General features: G+C 43.8%; 1 protein-coding gene across 1 annotated transcript; it reads left to right on the forward strand.

Moving 5' to 3' along the window:
• Positions 1-139: 139 nt before the first annotated feature.
• LOC148318962 (cilia- and flagella-associated protein 44-like) lies at positions 140-11813 on the forward strand. The gene is made up of 34 exons (XM_088281109.1): positions 140-163; positions 481-623; positions 758-920; positions 1471-1573; positions 1657-1873; positions 1939-2053; positions 2435-2599; positions 2725-2880; positions 2965-3012; positions 3165-3264; positions 3511-3605; positions 3670-3873; positions 3932-4042; positions 4113-4265; positions 5062-5250; positions 5447-5589; positions 5681-5960; positions 6223-6278; positions 6426-6588; positions 6705-6835; positions 6918-7123; positions 7184-7325; positions 7396-7573; positions 7656-7897; positions 8415-8628; positions 8711-8914; positions 9018-9210; positions 9302-9415; positions 10029-10159; positions 10269-10385; positions 10471-10672; positions 10747-10907; positions 10995-11129; positions 11405-11813. The coding sequence occupies exons 1-34, from the start codon at positions 140-142 to the stop codon at positions 11681-11683; spliced, it is 5277 nt and encodes a 1758-aa protein (XP_088137235.1). The 3' UTR covers positions 11684-11813.
• The last annotated feature ends 23 nt before the right edge of the window (positions 11814-11836 follow it).

The following is an 11836-nucleotide window of genomic DNA, read 5'->3' on the forward strand; positions in this document are numbered from 1 at the left end:
CGCGAACCATCAATTCAAGATGTAATTATAATAATAATGAAAATAATAATACTTTTAAGTAAAAAAAAAAAATCGACAGGCTTGATTTTCAATTTATACATTGTTTCTTGATATCAAATTATTTCCCTTGACCTAATACATGGCTGACAATGCCGCTCAACAGGTTCGTTTTTATTACTAGTGGATATTAATTAACAACATATTACTTTGTACAAAAACTGTCATTATTGCATGAATAGTCATATATATAATATAATGATTTAACTCAATTGAATCATTTGAATTTCCTGCTTCCTAATAAAAGTATCCATCTCTCATTTGAACTTAACAATGACTCAATCACAATAGGCTTAATTAATAGGGTTTTCGAGTTATGTCACATCTGTTAAAAAACACTTTTGGGCCAGATGTGTTTACAAGAAATGCCACGTTGTGGCTCCTAAAACTCCCAGTTGAGCAATTTCTGTCTTTCTTGCACAGGAGGGCAAAGAAGGCAACGAGTTGCAGGATGACGAGGAAACACCGTCTTTACCTGTTGACATGTGTTACGATTATAAGGAGCTTTACTCCAAGCCATTCGTCACACCTGAATCTGACATTCCCGAGAATCTCCTCTTCCTCTCGTAATTATTTTTGCAACTATTTCAACCTCAAATATACATCTTAAAGGTCCCGTGACACTTTTTTTTTTTCAATCTATAATCTTTGTGCCATTTTTTTATGAGACTTTTAAATGATCTTAATGTTCTTTTTGAAGTCATTCGTTTGGCTACGACTGTGGCCGAAGAGCAAACCTGCAGCTGCTGGATGACAAAACTCTGGTCTTTATAGCGGGTCAGCTGCTCATCTTGCTTGATGTTTGCACCAGGCAGCAAAGGTACTTGCGCTCCTGCAGTGGTGGCGGAATTGGCTCCATTGGGGTAAGCGCATATCAGTAACAGATTAACAAAACATATACACAAAGGGGAAGTCAACCCAAACATTTTCTTTACAAGAATATATTCTATACAGGCCCGCTAGTCAAAACATGGCATTCTGATTAATAATGTGTTTGTGGAATATGAGTTAACCAATAATATCCCGCCATTTTTAGCCATCACAGGGGGCGGCCATTTTGTCACTTCTGTCGACTGAAAATGACATCAGTTGCTCAGAGCGCAGATAACGACCAATCATGACTCAGCTTCGGACAACAGGTGAGCCGCGATCAGTCATTACCTGAGCCCTGAGCAACTTTGTCATTTTCAGTCAACAGAGGTGACAAAATGGCCGCCTTTTGACATGGCTAAAAATGGTGGGATTTTACTGCTTAACTCATATTCCAAAAATCAAATATTAATGAATCAGAATGACATGTTTAGAGTAGTAAAGGCTATTGCAAAAATCTTCTTTGGGTGGACTTCCCTTTTAAGAACCCCAAATTTATCGCTCATACTTACTCACTTCTACTTATTGTGTGTATTTCCACAGGCCAGCCATAAGAAAGATTATTTAGTGGTGGCGGAAAAGGGCCGAAAACCAATCCTGATAGTATATAAATATCCTTCATTGGAAGCGTACCGCATCTTGAGAGGTAAACACGACCACAATCCATCCTTGATATCATTTTGGTTTGCCTTGAGGACTCGCGTCTGATCAAATGTTACCTGCGTGTAGAGGGCACAGAGCTTGCCTTCAGCTCGGTGAACTTTAACAGCGATGGAAGTCTTCTGGCCAGCCTGGGCAGTGCACCAGACTACATGCTGACGGTGTGGAACTGGAGGCAGGAGGAGGTGATGCTCCGGTGCAAAGCCATTTCCCAGGAGGTTTACAAAGTGACCTTCTCTCCGTACAACCCTGGCCTCCTCACATCATCGGGATCGGGACATATCAAGTGAGAGACAAAATCGCTGACTTTGCAGGTTTCATAGGATGCTCATCATATCTTCTCTCCCCAAGGTTCTGGAAAATGGCCAGCACGTTTACTGGTCTCAAATTGGAGGGGCTGATTGGCCATTTTGGAAAAACCGCCGCTACGGATATTGAAGGCTACATCGAACTTCCTGATGGAAAGGTCACATTTATAATTAAGATTAGAATGATGTTCAAAGTCCTGCCGTTTTTTTTTTTTTGAGCCATCCATCTGCAGTAGGACAAATCATCCGTGTGGTTCAGGTGTGGGCAAACTATGGCCCGGGGGCCATGTGTGGCCCGTTCAGCGTTTTAATCCGGCCCGCCAAACTTGAAAAAAATGTAATGAATAAACCTTGTTAATGTTTTATTTTTTAAATACTCTGTTTTTTCAAAGACAGATATATATATATATATATTTTTTTTTTTTTTTCTCAGATGAGGTGAGGTGACCAAAACACTCCTCCTGGTCCGGCCCCTCTGTCAAATTTTAGAACCCATTGTGGCCCGGTTTGTGTCATCTGACCTCTGTTCTTCCTCCTAGGTGGTGTCTGGCTCAAATTGGGGCAACCTGCTGCTGTGGGATGGAAATGCGATTAAAGTGGAGCTCTGCAGCAAGGGAGGACATTGTTGTCATGCGGGGGTTGTCCAACCTTTTGCCTTGGAGGATGGACAGCTGATGACATTTGGCTCGGATGGAATGATCCGGGTACGATACGTAGAAACATGAGATTTTTTTTGTGTTCAGCTCATTTGTTCAACAATATCGATGGCAGAATTTGATCATCTTGTTTAGGATCTCAGGTGGCCATAATGTTTCCTTTGACCGTGCAGGGCTGGGACTTTGAGACCATCGACGCTGCTGACAGTAGCAGTGAGAACAACAAGTTTGAGTTGGAGCCCGTAAATGAGATGGCGGTCGGGCGCCACGTTTGCATTTTTTCAATCGTGAAAAGCTCCCAACCTGACTCGAGCGTTTGGTTTGCTCAGGTCAGCTCACCGTACGTGTTTTTCAAAAGCACTTTGCCTCAGGGAATTATCTTAAACCGAGGTGTTTTCTCTGTGGTCTGGTAGGATTCCAATGGAGCCATTTGGAAAGTGGATCTTTCATTTACATACTCAGTAAGATTTTCACAGCCTTCACACAATGAAAAAAACATCACTTTAATACAATATGGAATATTAAAAAATAAAAAAAAACACTGAACCTGATCTATTGTGTTTTATTGCCTGCACCGATCTTAAAAGATGCCATTTAACGTCTCTGTGAACAGACTCCTGATCCCGTGTGCCTGTTTTCCTTCCACGCTGGGCCAATCAACGGCCTTGATGTATCAAAGAATAGTTATCTCATGGCCTCGACTGCTTTGGATCGTGAGTTGCTATTTTTATACTCAAGCTTGCGGAGTAACAGAATAAAGGATAAAAAGAAAAACTAACAGCTTTTTCAGAACGCGTGGCAGCCATAAAATTCAAAAGTTCAAGATTGGCTAAAAACAAGTTCATCATTTCTGCACATTAACTCGTTTACTGCCATTGACGGCTAAAGACGTCACAGATTTGCAAATCATTGTATTCTGTTTTTACGTACATTTTACGCAACGTCCTATTTTTATCCAGGTTCAGTCCGAGTCTTTGACTTTCTGGCGAAAACCGAACTGACCAGTAGCAGCTTCACTCAAGGTGGAACTGCTCTCCACTGGGCCCCACCTTCGGTAAGCATACCAGTGTGAGAATGTTCCCAAAAATGAGCGAGCGAATAAACAAACGCATCTCCAGGTCACTGAGAGTGGAAATCTACTGGTGACTGGCTTTGAAGATGGAGTTATCCGCTTACTGGAGCTTTTTGACCCCTCTGGCCTTCAAATAGTAACCAGGCACCAAGTCAAGGCCCAGTTGCGCCTCAAGCAAGCCTTCAAACCGCATAATGCCCCGATCACCGCTGTTGCATATGAACGCGATGGGACAGTCTTGGCCACCGGGGTAAGCAGCCTTCAAACTTAAACTCAAAATCACATTTTGATTGTCTCGCTGTCCTCAGAGCTCAGATTGCACCGTGTTCTTCTTCACCGTTGGAGAAAAATACGAGCCAATCGGTTTTGTCTGTGTTCCTGGACCAGTACAAGTGCTGGAGTGGTCACCTCATACCCATGTAAGTCTCATTTTGAAAGAGAGCCCGATGGAAGAAAATATAACTTAGTACATTCCTATTTTTTACCTAGAATGAAAACTGTCTGCTCATCCTGTGTCGAAGTGGTCATGTTGTGGAGGTCCCATGTCCTGACCCTGAAGCCCTGCAGACAGACAAATCCTTTCAACTGCTTGAACTGCCCAGAAGATCCTTCCGCTTCAAAAGCATCAAATCTCGAATCAGGGTATGAACAAAATGTTTCCTTTTATTTGAGATATTTACACTATCTTCATCTTCATTTTTTGTACCAGGCCACGTCTAATTAATTTAACGGACCGCGCCGCGCCATGCGGGGTATTCCGGCGGACCAAGGACGTTTTGTTTTGCATGCCCCCGGCGCGCCTGACTATTTGATGACAGAAATTCGACTAGACTTTAGACCAGGTGAAATCAGGTCTAAGTTGTGGTGTAATGTGATTTAGGTGAATTTGATCAAGGCGCAGGCACACAGATTGTGTGCTCCGCTCATATGTGTGCTTGATTTCATCATATTTGACTCATAAATATGACAATAGTCTGCATCATAGCATTTTAGAAATTAATTAATTGAATGCATTATTAATATTCTTATTCTTATTCTTATTCTTATTCTTATTCTTATTCTTATTCTTCTTCTTCTTCTTATTATTATTATTATTATTATTATTATTATTATTATTATTATTATTATTATTATTATATTTTATTTATTTATTTAATTTATTTATTTTTCAGTTTTTATTATTATTTATTAACTTTCTTTGCGCACTGAATACAAAGAGAATGAGGAGAGCCTCTTCCATTGGCCGGGAAACCAGCCGGTTGTGTTTACTCCCACAACGCCCCTTTGAACCTGCCTGCGAAAATACCAAAAGAAAGAAAAAACCCCAGCTATGTGCACAGTCAAACGCCACGATGCGCTAGAATTGTGCTGGGCACAAAAATACAACCCCCAAATTAATCTTGAGGAGTTTCTTTAGGAGTTGATCTGTGCTTTTCAGAGGGAGGAAGAAATAGCAAGACGACAAGCATTGAAAGAAAAGCGAAGGAAGGAACAGAAAGAAAAGGAAATCATAGACGAAGAGGAGGAGGAAGAAGAGGAGGTGTTGCCCCGTATTTTCATCCCGGACCCTCCAAGTCCTCTCTATTGGGGTTTCTTGTCAGAGCCTGGCCAATTCTGGCTCTCTGTGGTACGTACACTTTGCAAAAACAATTACAGAATACTTTATCATGTCCAGTCGTGATGCTATGAGAAGCCGTTTCTCTCTGTTGTCACTTCATCAGCAGCGAGTCCGGCAAACAAGCAAGCACGTCCGAGTGATTCTAAAAGGATCAGGGATGTTTTGGAGTGAAAGCGCCATTTATATTCTTTTTCCTCATCTTTAGGGAGGTTATGACTCTGGTTTCTTGTACCACTGTAAATTTTCTGAGAAACAAGATGAGAATTCAGAAAAATGTCCGGTTGAGCCATTTGACTTCCTGTCAATTGAGAATGCTGATAGTGACCCCATTCGTTCAGTCACCTTCAGGTAGGTGTCGATAAAATTCAATTAGCGGGTATGATAAATAAATAGAAATACATGAAGTCATTTTGCTTATATTTGATTGTTTCCTCCACAGCTCCAACAGGCAGCTGATGCTCTGCGGCATGCATTCTGGCTCCATCAGAGCTTATCCTTTGGATCCCAACGATCACGCCCTAACCTCCATGGAGGGGTACTGGGAACTGAGCATTCACGACAGCAATTATGGACACCTGCGGCACATCTGCTGCAGCCATGATGACCATTTTGTGCTGACCGCAGGAGAGGACGGGAACATCTTCTCCTTCAACCTGCTTCCTCAAGAGGAGCTGCAGAAAGGCTTGCAGAAAAAAAAGGCAAAGGTTCCTTCACCAAGGGTGAGTTGGCACTTCGAAAGAGAGAGAGAGCGAGAGTGAGAGAGAGAGTGAGAGAGGGAGGGAGGGAGGGGGAGAGAGAGAGAGAGAGAGAGTGCGAGAGAGAGCGAGAGAGAGTGAGAGAGAGCGAGAGAGAGAGAGTGAGAGAGAGAGAGCGAGAGAGAGCGAGAGAGAGTGCGAGAGAGAGAGAGAGAGACTGACTTAAATGTCACAATAGAACTTTATTTGCTGATTTCACAACGTTGTCATCTTCTTCTTCTCACAGGTGGGTCTGGAGAATGAAGTGTTAGCCAAAGACATTGATGATCCAGCAGCGTACAGGTTGAGTATGAATAAGCACTCCATGGAATTTCACACTGCTCATGAAACCTTATGTTTCTTTTGTGGATTTTATATTTCTAAATTGAAATGATCAAACGCACTGTCATCCATCCTGAACTTTTAAATTGAGATTCTCCCTCCCTGCAGCATAGAGACGGCCAAACAGAAGCTTGAGAAAGACCGCCAGCGTCGGGAAGCTGACAAGAAGATATTAGCCAAACGAAAACAGCTGGCTGCGCTCCAGGAAAAGTTTCAAATAATGCTCAATGACAACCTGAATCTACCTCAACGCATTCAATTGACTCCTATGGTATACATGCGCACACACACACACACACAACTATTTCACGTTTGTTTAAAAAAAATAATTTCAAGAACTCTTCACACAAAACTTGATTCATTGAGCCAATAAATATTTGTAAGTAGGAGCTGCTGCTGGACCAACGTTTCGAAGAGCAAGCCGAGAGAGAAAAAACCCGGCGATTAAACGAAGTCCAATACCAGATGAGCTGGCGAAAGGAGCATTCCCATTTATCAATCAAAAAGCTACAAGACTGGTACTGTACTGTCTAATCACGAATCATTTTCATCATGACAAAAGAACGACGAAAAGCCCGCTGGTGTGTTTGTTCATTTCAGGTTCAGCGGCCCGTCAGAGTCCAATATCGTCACCGTGTTCGCCATCCGCACGGACCACAGCGTCTCCACTTACCGGATTCCAAGTCTTTCTTCAGCCGAGCTCCCGGAGGAGAGCAGTTCAAACATGCCCGAAGTTGACCAAACGGCTCTTGTGGAACGACCCAAATCCAAAGACCAATCTGACCACGACAGCAGCGAAACCGAAGGTGAGACCGTTTTCTTTTAAGCGTCAAATTCTGTCAACAACGTCGTTTATTGCCCGCCAGAGGAAGATGCGCCTCGCACCTCGGCGACTCGCGCCGGCGTGCCGACCACAGATCGACAGGTTGAAAGGCTCCAAAAAGCTGCGGAGAAAGCCGAACAAGCGCGAGCCAAGATTGCGAAGCGGAAACAGGAATGGGACAAACTGTGAGTCCCGAAGATTTTACTTGAAAATCACGTTCATGCCGTATCCGATGTTGTCTCGTTGGTGTCCCAGTTATGCGGAGAAGCCGCATAAGGATTGTGAAGATCCACGAGACGTCCAGGCCATTCTCGAAGCCAAAGACAGCATTGGAGACTTGAAACTCAAAACGGACAAAAACTTCACCGTGCCAAAACATCTTCGAATGAGTGCGGGCAGAAAGAAAGTTGAGATGATAAAGCTGGAGGACAATGTAAGCTCACACACACTTTACATCCCAAAACCAAATGATAGTCAAAAGAGGTTTTCGCAAATTTTTGCCTCCATCCCACCAGATCCGTGAAAAACAAACGGAGATGAACCGAGAGATTATGGCCTTGCGGGACTTCAAACTTCTGATTTTATCAAAACTGGCAACTCAGACGAAACAGCTCCAGCGGGTCCACAGTTGTTTGCCAACGCAACACCACCGCCATCCTCCGCCGCCGCCCACCATACGATCTGAGGAAGTACCAGAGAAGAGCCTGCAATGCACCCGGGCCATTCTGGAGCGATACCGGGAGCTGAAGGAGAAAAGGTCCTGTTTTGGTTTTTTTAACTCCTCTAGATCAGGGGTGTGCAAACTTTTGGATTGCCGGGCCACAATGGGTTCTAAAATTTGACAGAGGCGCCGGACCAGGACCAGATGGATGGAGTGTTTTGGTCGCCTCACCTCATTGGAGGAAAAAAAAAAATACATTTAATTTTCAAAGAAAATTGACAAAAGCATTTTAACAATATATATGTCTGAAAAAGCAGAGTATTTAGAAAATAAAAAATGAACAAGATTTATTCATTTAATTTTTGTCATGTTCGGCGGGCCGGATTAAAGCGTTGAACGGGCCGCGTGTGGCCCCCGGGCCGTAGTTTGCCCACACCTGCTCTAAATGATGCTCTTTGATTAAAGATGGCTAGAACAACGTCGATTCAATTTCTTCAAACCAAAAGTGCCATTTTGAAGGATGAAAAATGATCACAAGCGCCACGAAGCTTCATTTTGTCCATCACTCACATTCTGTTTCCAAAAAACAAAATATCTGTCATTGTTCAAACAGGTCTAATGATGAAGACCCGGACGATCAAGAATGTGGCATGACTGTGGTGGATGAACTGGAAAAGGAGATTGAAGGAATGGAGAAATTGGAAAATGTCGCCGATTTGTCAGCAGAAGAGTCGGCAGCGGAGGAAGGAGAAGAACTGAGCGAGGAGGAGCTGCTCAATATGAACCAGGACGCGTTGCTCGACATGCAGGACTTTCTACTGGAGCAGGTCCGATTAGGTTTTGATTGAAATCCACTGCAGTGAACATCTGACGATCAATATATATATATTTTTTTATTGCCGTTACTAGATGGAGAACTCGGTGGATCAATTTGATAAGGAGCACATGATGTGTCTTCAGAAGGTTCAGATGTTGGACTGGAAGCTTAAACTTGGCAATCTGCGTGAGTTGACTCTCTATCAGGAGTTGCTGCTCCTCAAGGAGGTGGACAAGAGTGAAAAGATTCTTCAGGACAAGCTTGACAAACGTCTGAAGGAGGAGGATGAGTTGCTGGTGAGAGATCGTTGGTTCGTCTTTTTTTTGGGGGGAACCTCGGGAAATTTTGCTCGCTTGGACGAGCTCACGCCATTTCCGTGTTGGTGCCATTTTGTCACAGTCGGAGCTGGAGAAGTACCGGAAGGCGCTGGAACTGAAACGTAAAGACATCGCCAAACGGCAGGAAAAAGAGAAATCCAATACCGCAGCCTTTCATGCCTTGCTGGGTGACGACAACAACTTTGAGGAGTATCTGACCAAAGTTTACAAGAAGAAGATAAAACGGAGCAAGAAGAAGGACGAAGGGAGTGACGGTGAGGCCATGTTCTGATCACAGAATGGACTTTTTTTTTTTTTTGCGTGTGCTGTCATGCGATCAATTAAAAATTTTTTTTTTTTTTTCAGAGGAGGACGAAGACAGCAATGATGACTTTGATGATTATGAAAACTGGGATGATGATGACGATGACGACTGGGACGGATTAGATGGAGACGGCGCAGTGGAGGAATGCCCACCAGGTCGGTCATTCTGTCTCGAATCAACAACATAGCGTTGAGGGTTTCGTTGGGGAAAAAAAATACAAGAGTTCATTGATTGATTGCACATTATTAAATTATTTTGATCAACTGATCAACACATTTCAGCAGTGGCGGGCGGTCAAGGCCTGCTAGGTGAATCGGTGAGAGTTTTTACCCAATCAGAATTCAGCCAGCTCGTGTTCCCAGGCAGATTTCCTAACACCAATAACGTGCGCTATTCGTCCGAGGCCTTCAGACGCAATCATGCGGGCGTCCGTTCTGTGTCTCAGGAGGCTTTTAGGGTTGATAGCCGGTTGCGATAGCCAATCAGATCGCAATTTCACGACAGGAACGCCTTCTCGCTGGCTTTACGTTGAAGGCGATAAACTCGTCCTGTGATTGGATGCTCACTCGTGAGCTGGCGACTGTTCGAAAATCTAAAATATATTCAGACTTTTTTTAAACCACAATGGCCGAAGGAGGGAATTTAATTGCAGATGCGCTTGCGAGGTCATTTTCGAGTCGGACCTTTCAAGAGAGTCTTTCCGTGTCTCTCTCTAGCCAATGTGTCATGAATGAAATAATCCCAACTAAAAGTGTCCGCGTGCCTCAGGTTGCGACCCCAAACTGTTTGACGACGTGCTGGAACTTCGTGAACGTCGTCTGGATCTGGAGGAGCTGCTGGCAGAGGAGAAGAAGAACGCCGAACAGCTGGAGAAGGAGTGCGACGCCCTCATCAAAAAGGTCAGGTGCATGGTTACTTAGTTACTCCGTACTGAATTGTAATTGCAATCTTTGTTTCCACATTTTTTTTTTCTTTCCTCGCTCATTTTTTAAACTTATGGCCTTGCAGATGAAGTCGGTGAAAGTCAGCCTGAAGGCAGCCGAGGATGACTTGGAGCAAGTCAACAGAGAGAAACAGCAGAAAATGAACCAACTGGATGTTGTCGTCCCTCTCCGGCTGCATCAGGTTTAGAAAACCTTTCTCAATGACTTTTTAAAAAAAAAAAAATTTTATTCGAGGGATATTAAGCCGTCTTTTGCCGCGTTTTCAGATTGAGATTGACGTCACTGGCCAAGTGCCTTCGGACCTCAGTCCGGCGTTGGTGCTCACTCAGATGGAGCTGCAGCGGCTGCAGGAGCGAGTGAACGAGTTGGAAGTGGAGAAGCATCAGCAGACGGAGGTGTACCGTCAAGCCCGTCAGCAGCATATCCGACTCATCAAAGAACGCAAGGAAATGAGCAACGAGATCGAGTGTAAGACCAAAAACATCCGACGGCAAACAGCTCCCAAATCCGAAATATTGACTTGAATGTGTAACTTGGCGCAGCGCTGGAGAAGCTCTGTCACCAGCTGATGATGACAAGGTTCGGCCGAGAGGTCGATATGGAGGTTCTGCAGACGCTTTGTGTCAACAAATCGGCCGCCGAGATGAAGCAGGAAAAAATATTGCGGGACATTGCAAATGCCAAAGACATCCAACAGTGGGATGTAAGAACAACTTTACAACTTCTTGGATAAGTTTGACTTTTCCATTATTTAAAAAAAATAAAATAAATTTCTGTGTGTGACTTTTAGAGACAAGTAGAAAGGGCGCGTGACGCTCTGATGGCGATGACAAGGAGCAACTCCGAGCGTCTCCTCTGCTTGAATAACCTCTTTGAACAGAAGAAGGAGCTGGAGATGAAACTTTACACGAGACAAAAGAAAATTGTAATTACATTTCAAAAAATGTCACCCTCAAGTGTGTTTGCATGCCGGTCATGATTACTGGTCCTCAAAATCCTAACAATGAAATGAAATTCTATAGCGCTTCAACGTTCATCAATCTGTTCTCATGCTGTGATTCTTTTGCTCACCGCTAGAGGGTGCTAAACTTGAAGAAAGATCCACTGATCTTTTAGTCAATTTGAATCTCATCAGTACGATTTATGGTCGTCATAATATATCAGCCAGGGCCAACCGTCTCTGTTCTCGTGTGTACTCAGGGCAAGCAGCTTCAGGCCTGCAGCAGGCGAGCAGACAGAGATCAAATCTGGAGTCTTCAAGAACTGGTGAAAAAACAAGCCGAGCAGATCGAGAAGCTATCCAATGAGATCAACCAGCTTGGACCTACCGGCGGTCACATGCTTTCATCTGGCCACGGTCATCTGCCGCCGCTCCGTCCTCTGTCCACTCCCATGGTCCACAAACGCACCCGAAAAAGTGGAAAACTTATACCTGGTATAAAGGAAGAGAACACGACTGATAGTGAGACAAATGACTAAAAATGGAATTGCTAACGTAGCAAATCACTACCATGGGAATGCGCTCAAAAACATTTGAGGGAATTAATTAGCCAACAATTGGTTCATGAAAGCAAATGGTAGAGATGTTTCTGACTGAAATGCAAATGCAGTCCTTCTCTTTGGAGATTCATT

Source organism: Idiotropiscis lumnitzeri, chromosome 18, assembly GCF_059441095.1.
Source record: "Idiotropiscis lumnitzeri isolate Australia: NSW breed Sydney's pygmy pipehorse chromosome 18, RoL_Ilum_1.0, whole genome shotgun sequence".
In the NCBI taxonomy this organism is placed as follows: Eukaryota; Metazoa; Chordata; class Actinopteri; order Syngnathiformes; family Syngnathidae; genus Idiotropiscis; species Idiotropiscis lumnitzeri.

What these genes read in the sequence shown, in the direction of transcription:
- LOC148318962 (XM_088281109.1), top strand. Translation starts at nt 140, where the DNA reads ATGGCTGACAATGCCGCTCAACAG. An exon ending in GCGGAATTGGCTCCATTGGG is followed by an intron (nt 921 to 1,470) that starts GTAAGCGCATAT and finishes GTATTTCCACAG; the next exon opens with GCCAGCCATAAGAAAGATTA. An exon ending in TGATAAAGCTGGAGGACAAT is followed by an intron (nt 7,574 to 7,655) that starts GTAAGCTCACAC and finishes CCATCCCACCAG; the next exon opens with ATCCGTGAAAAACAAACGGA.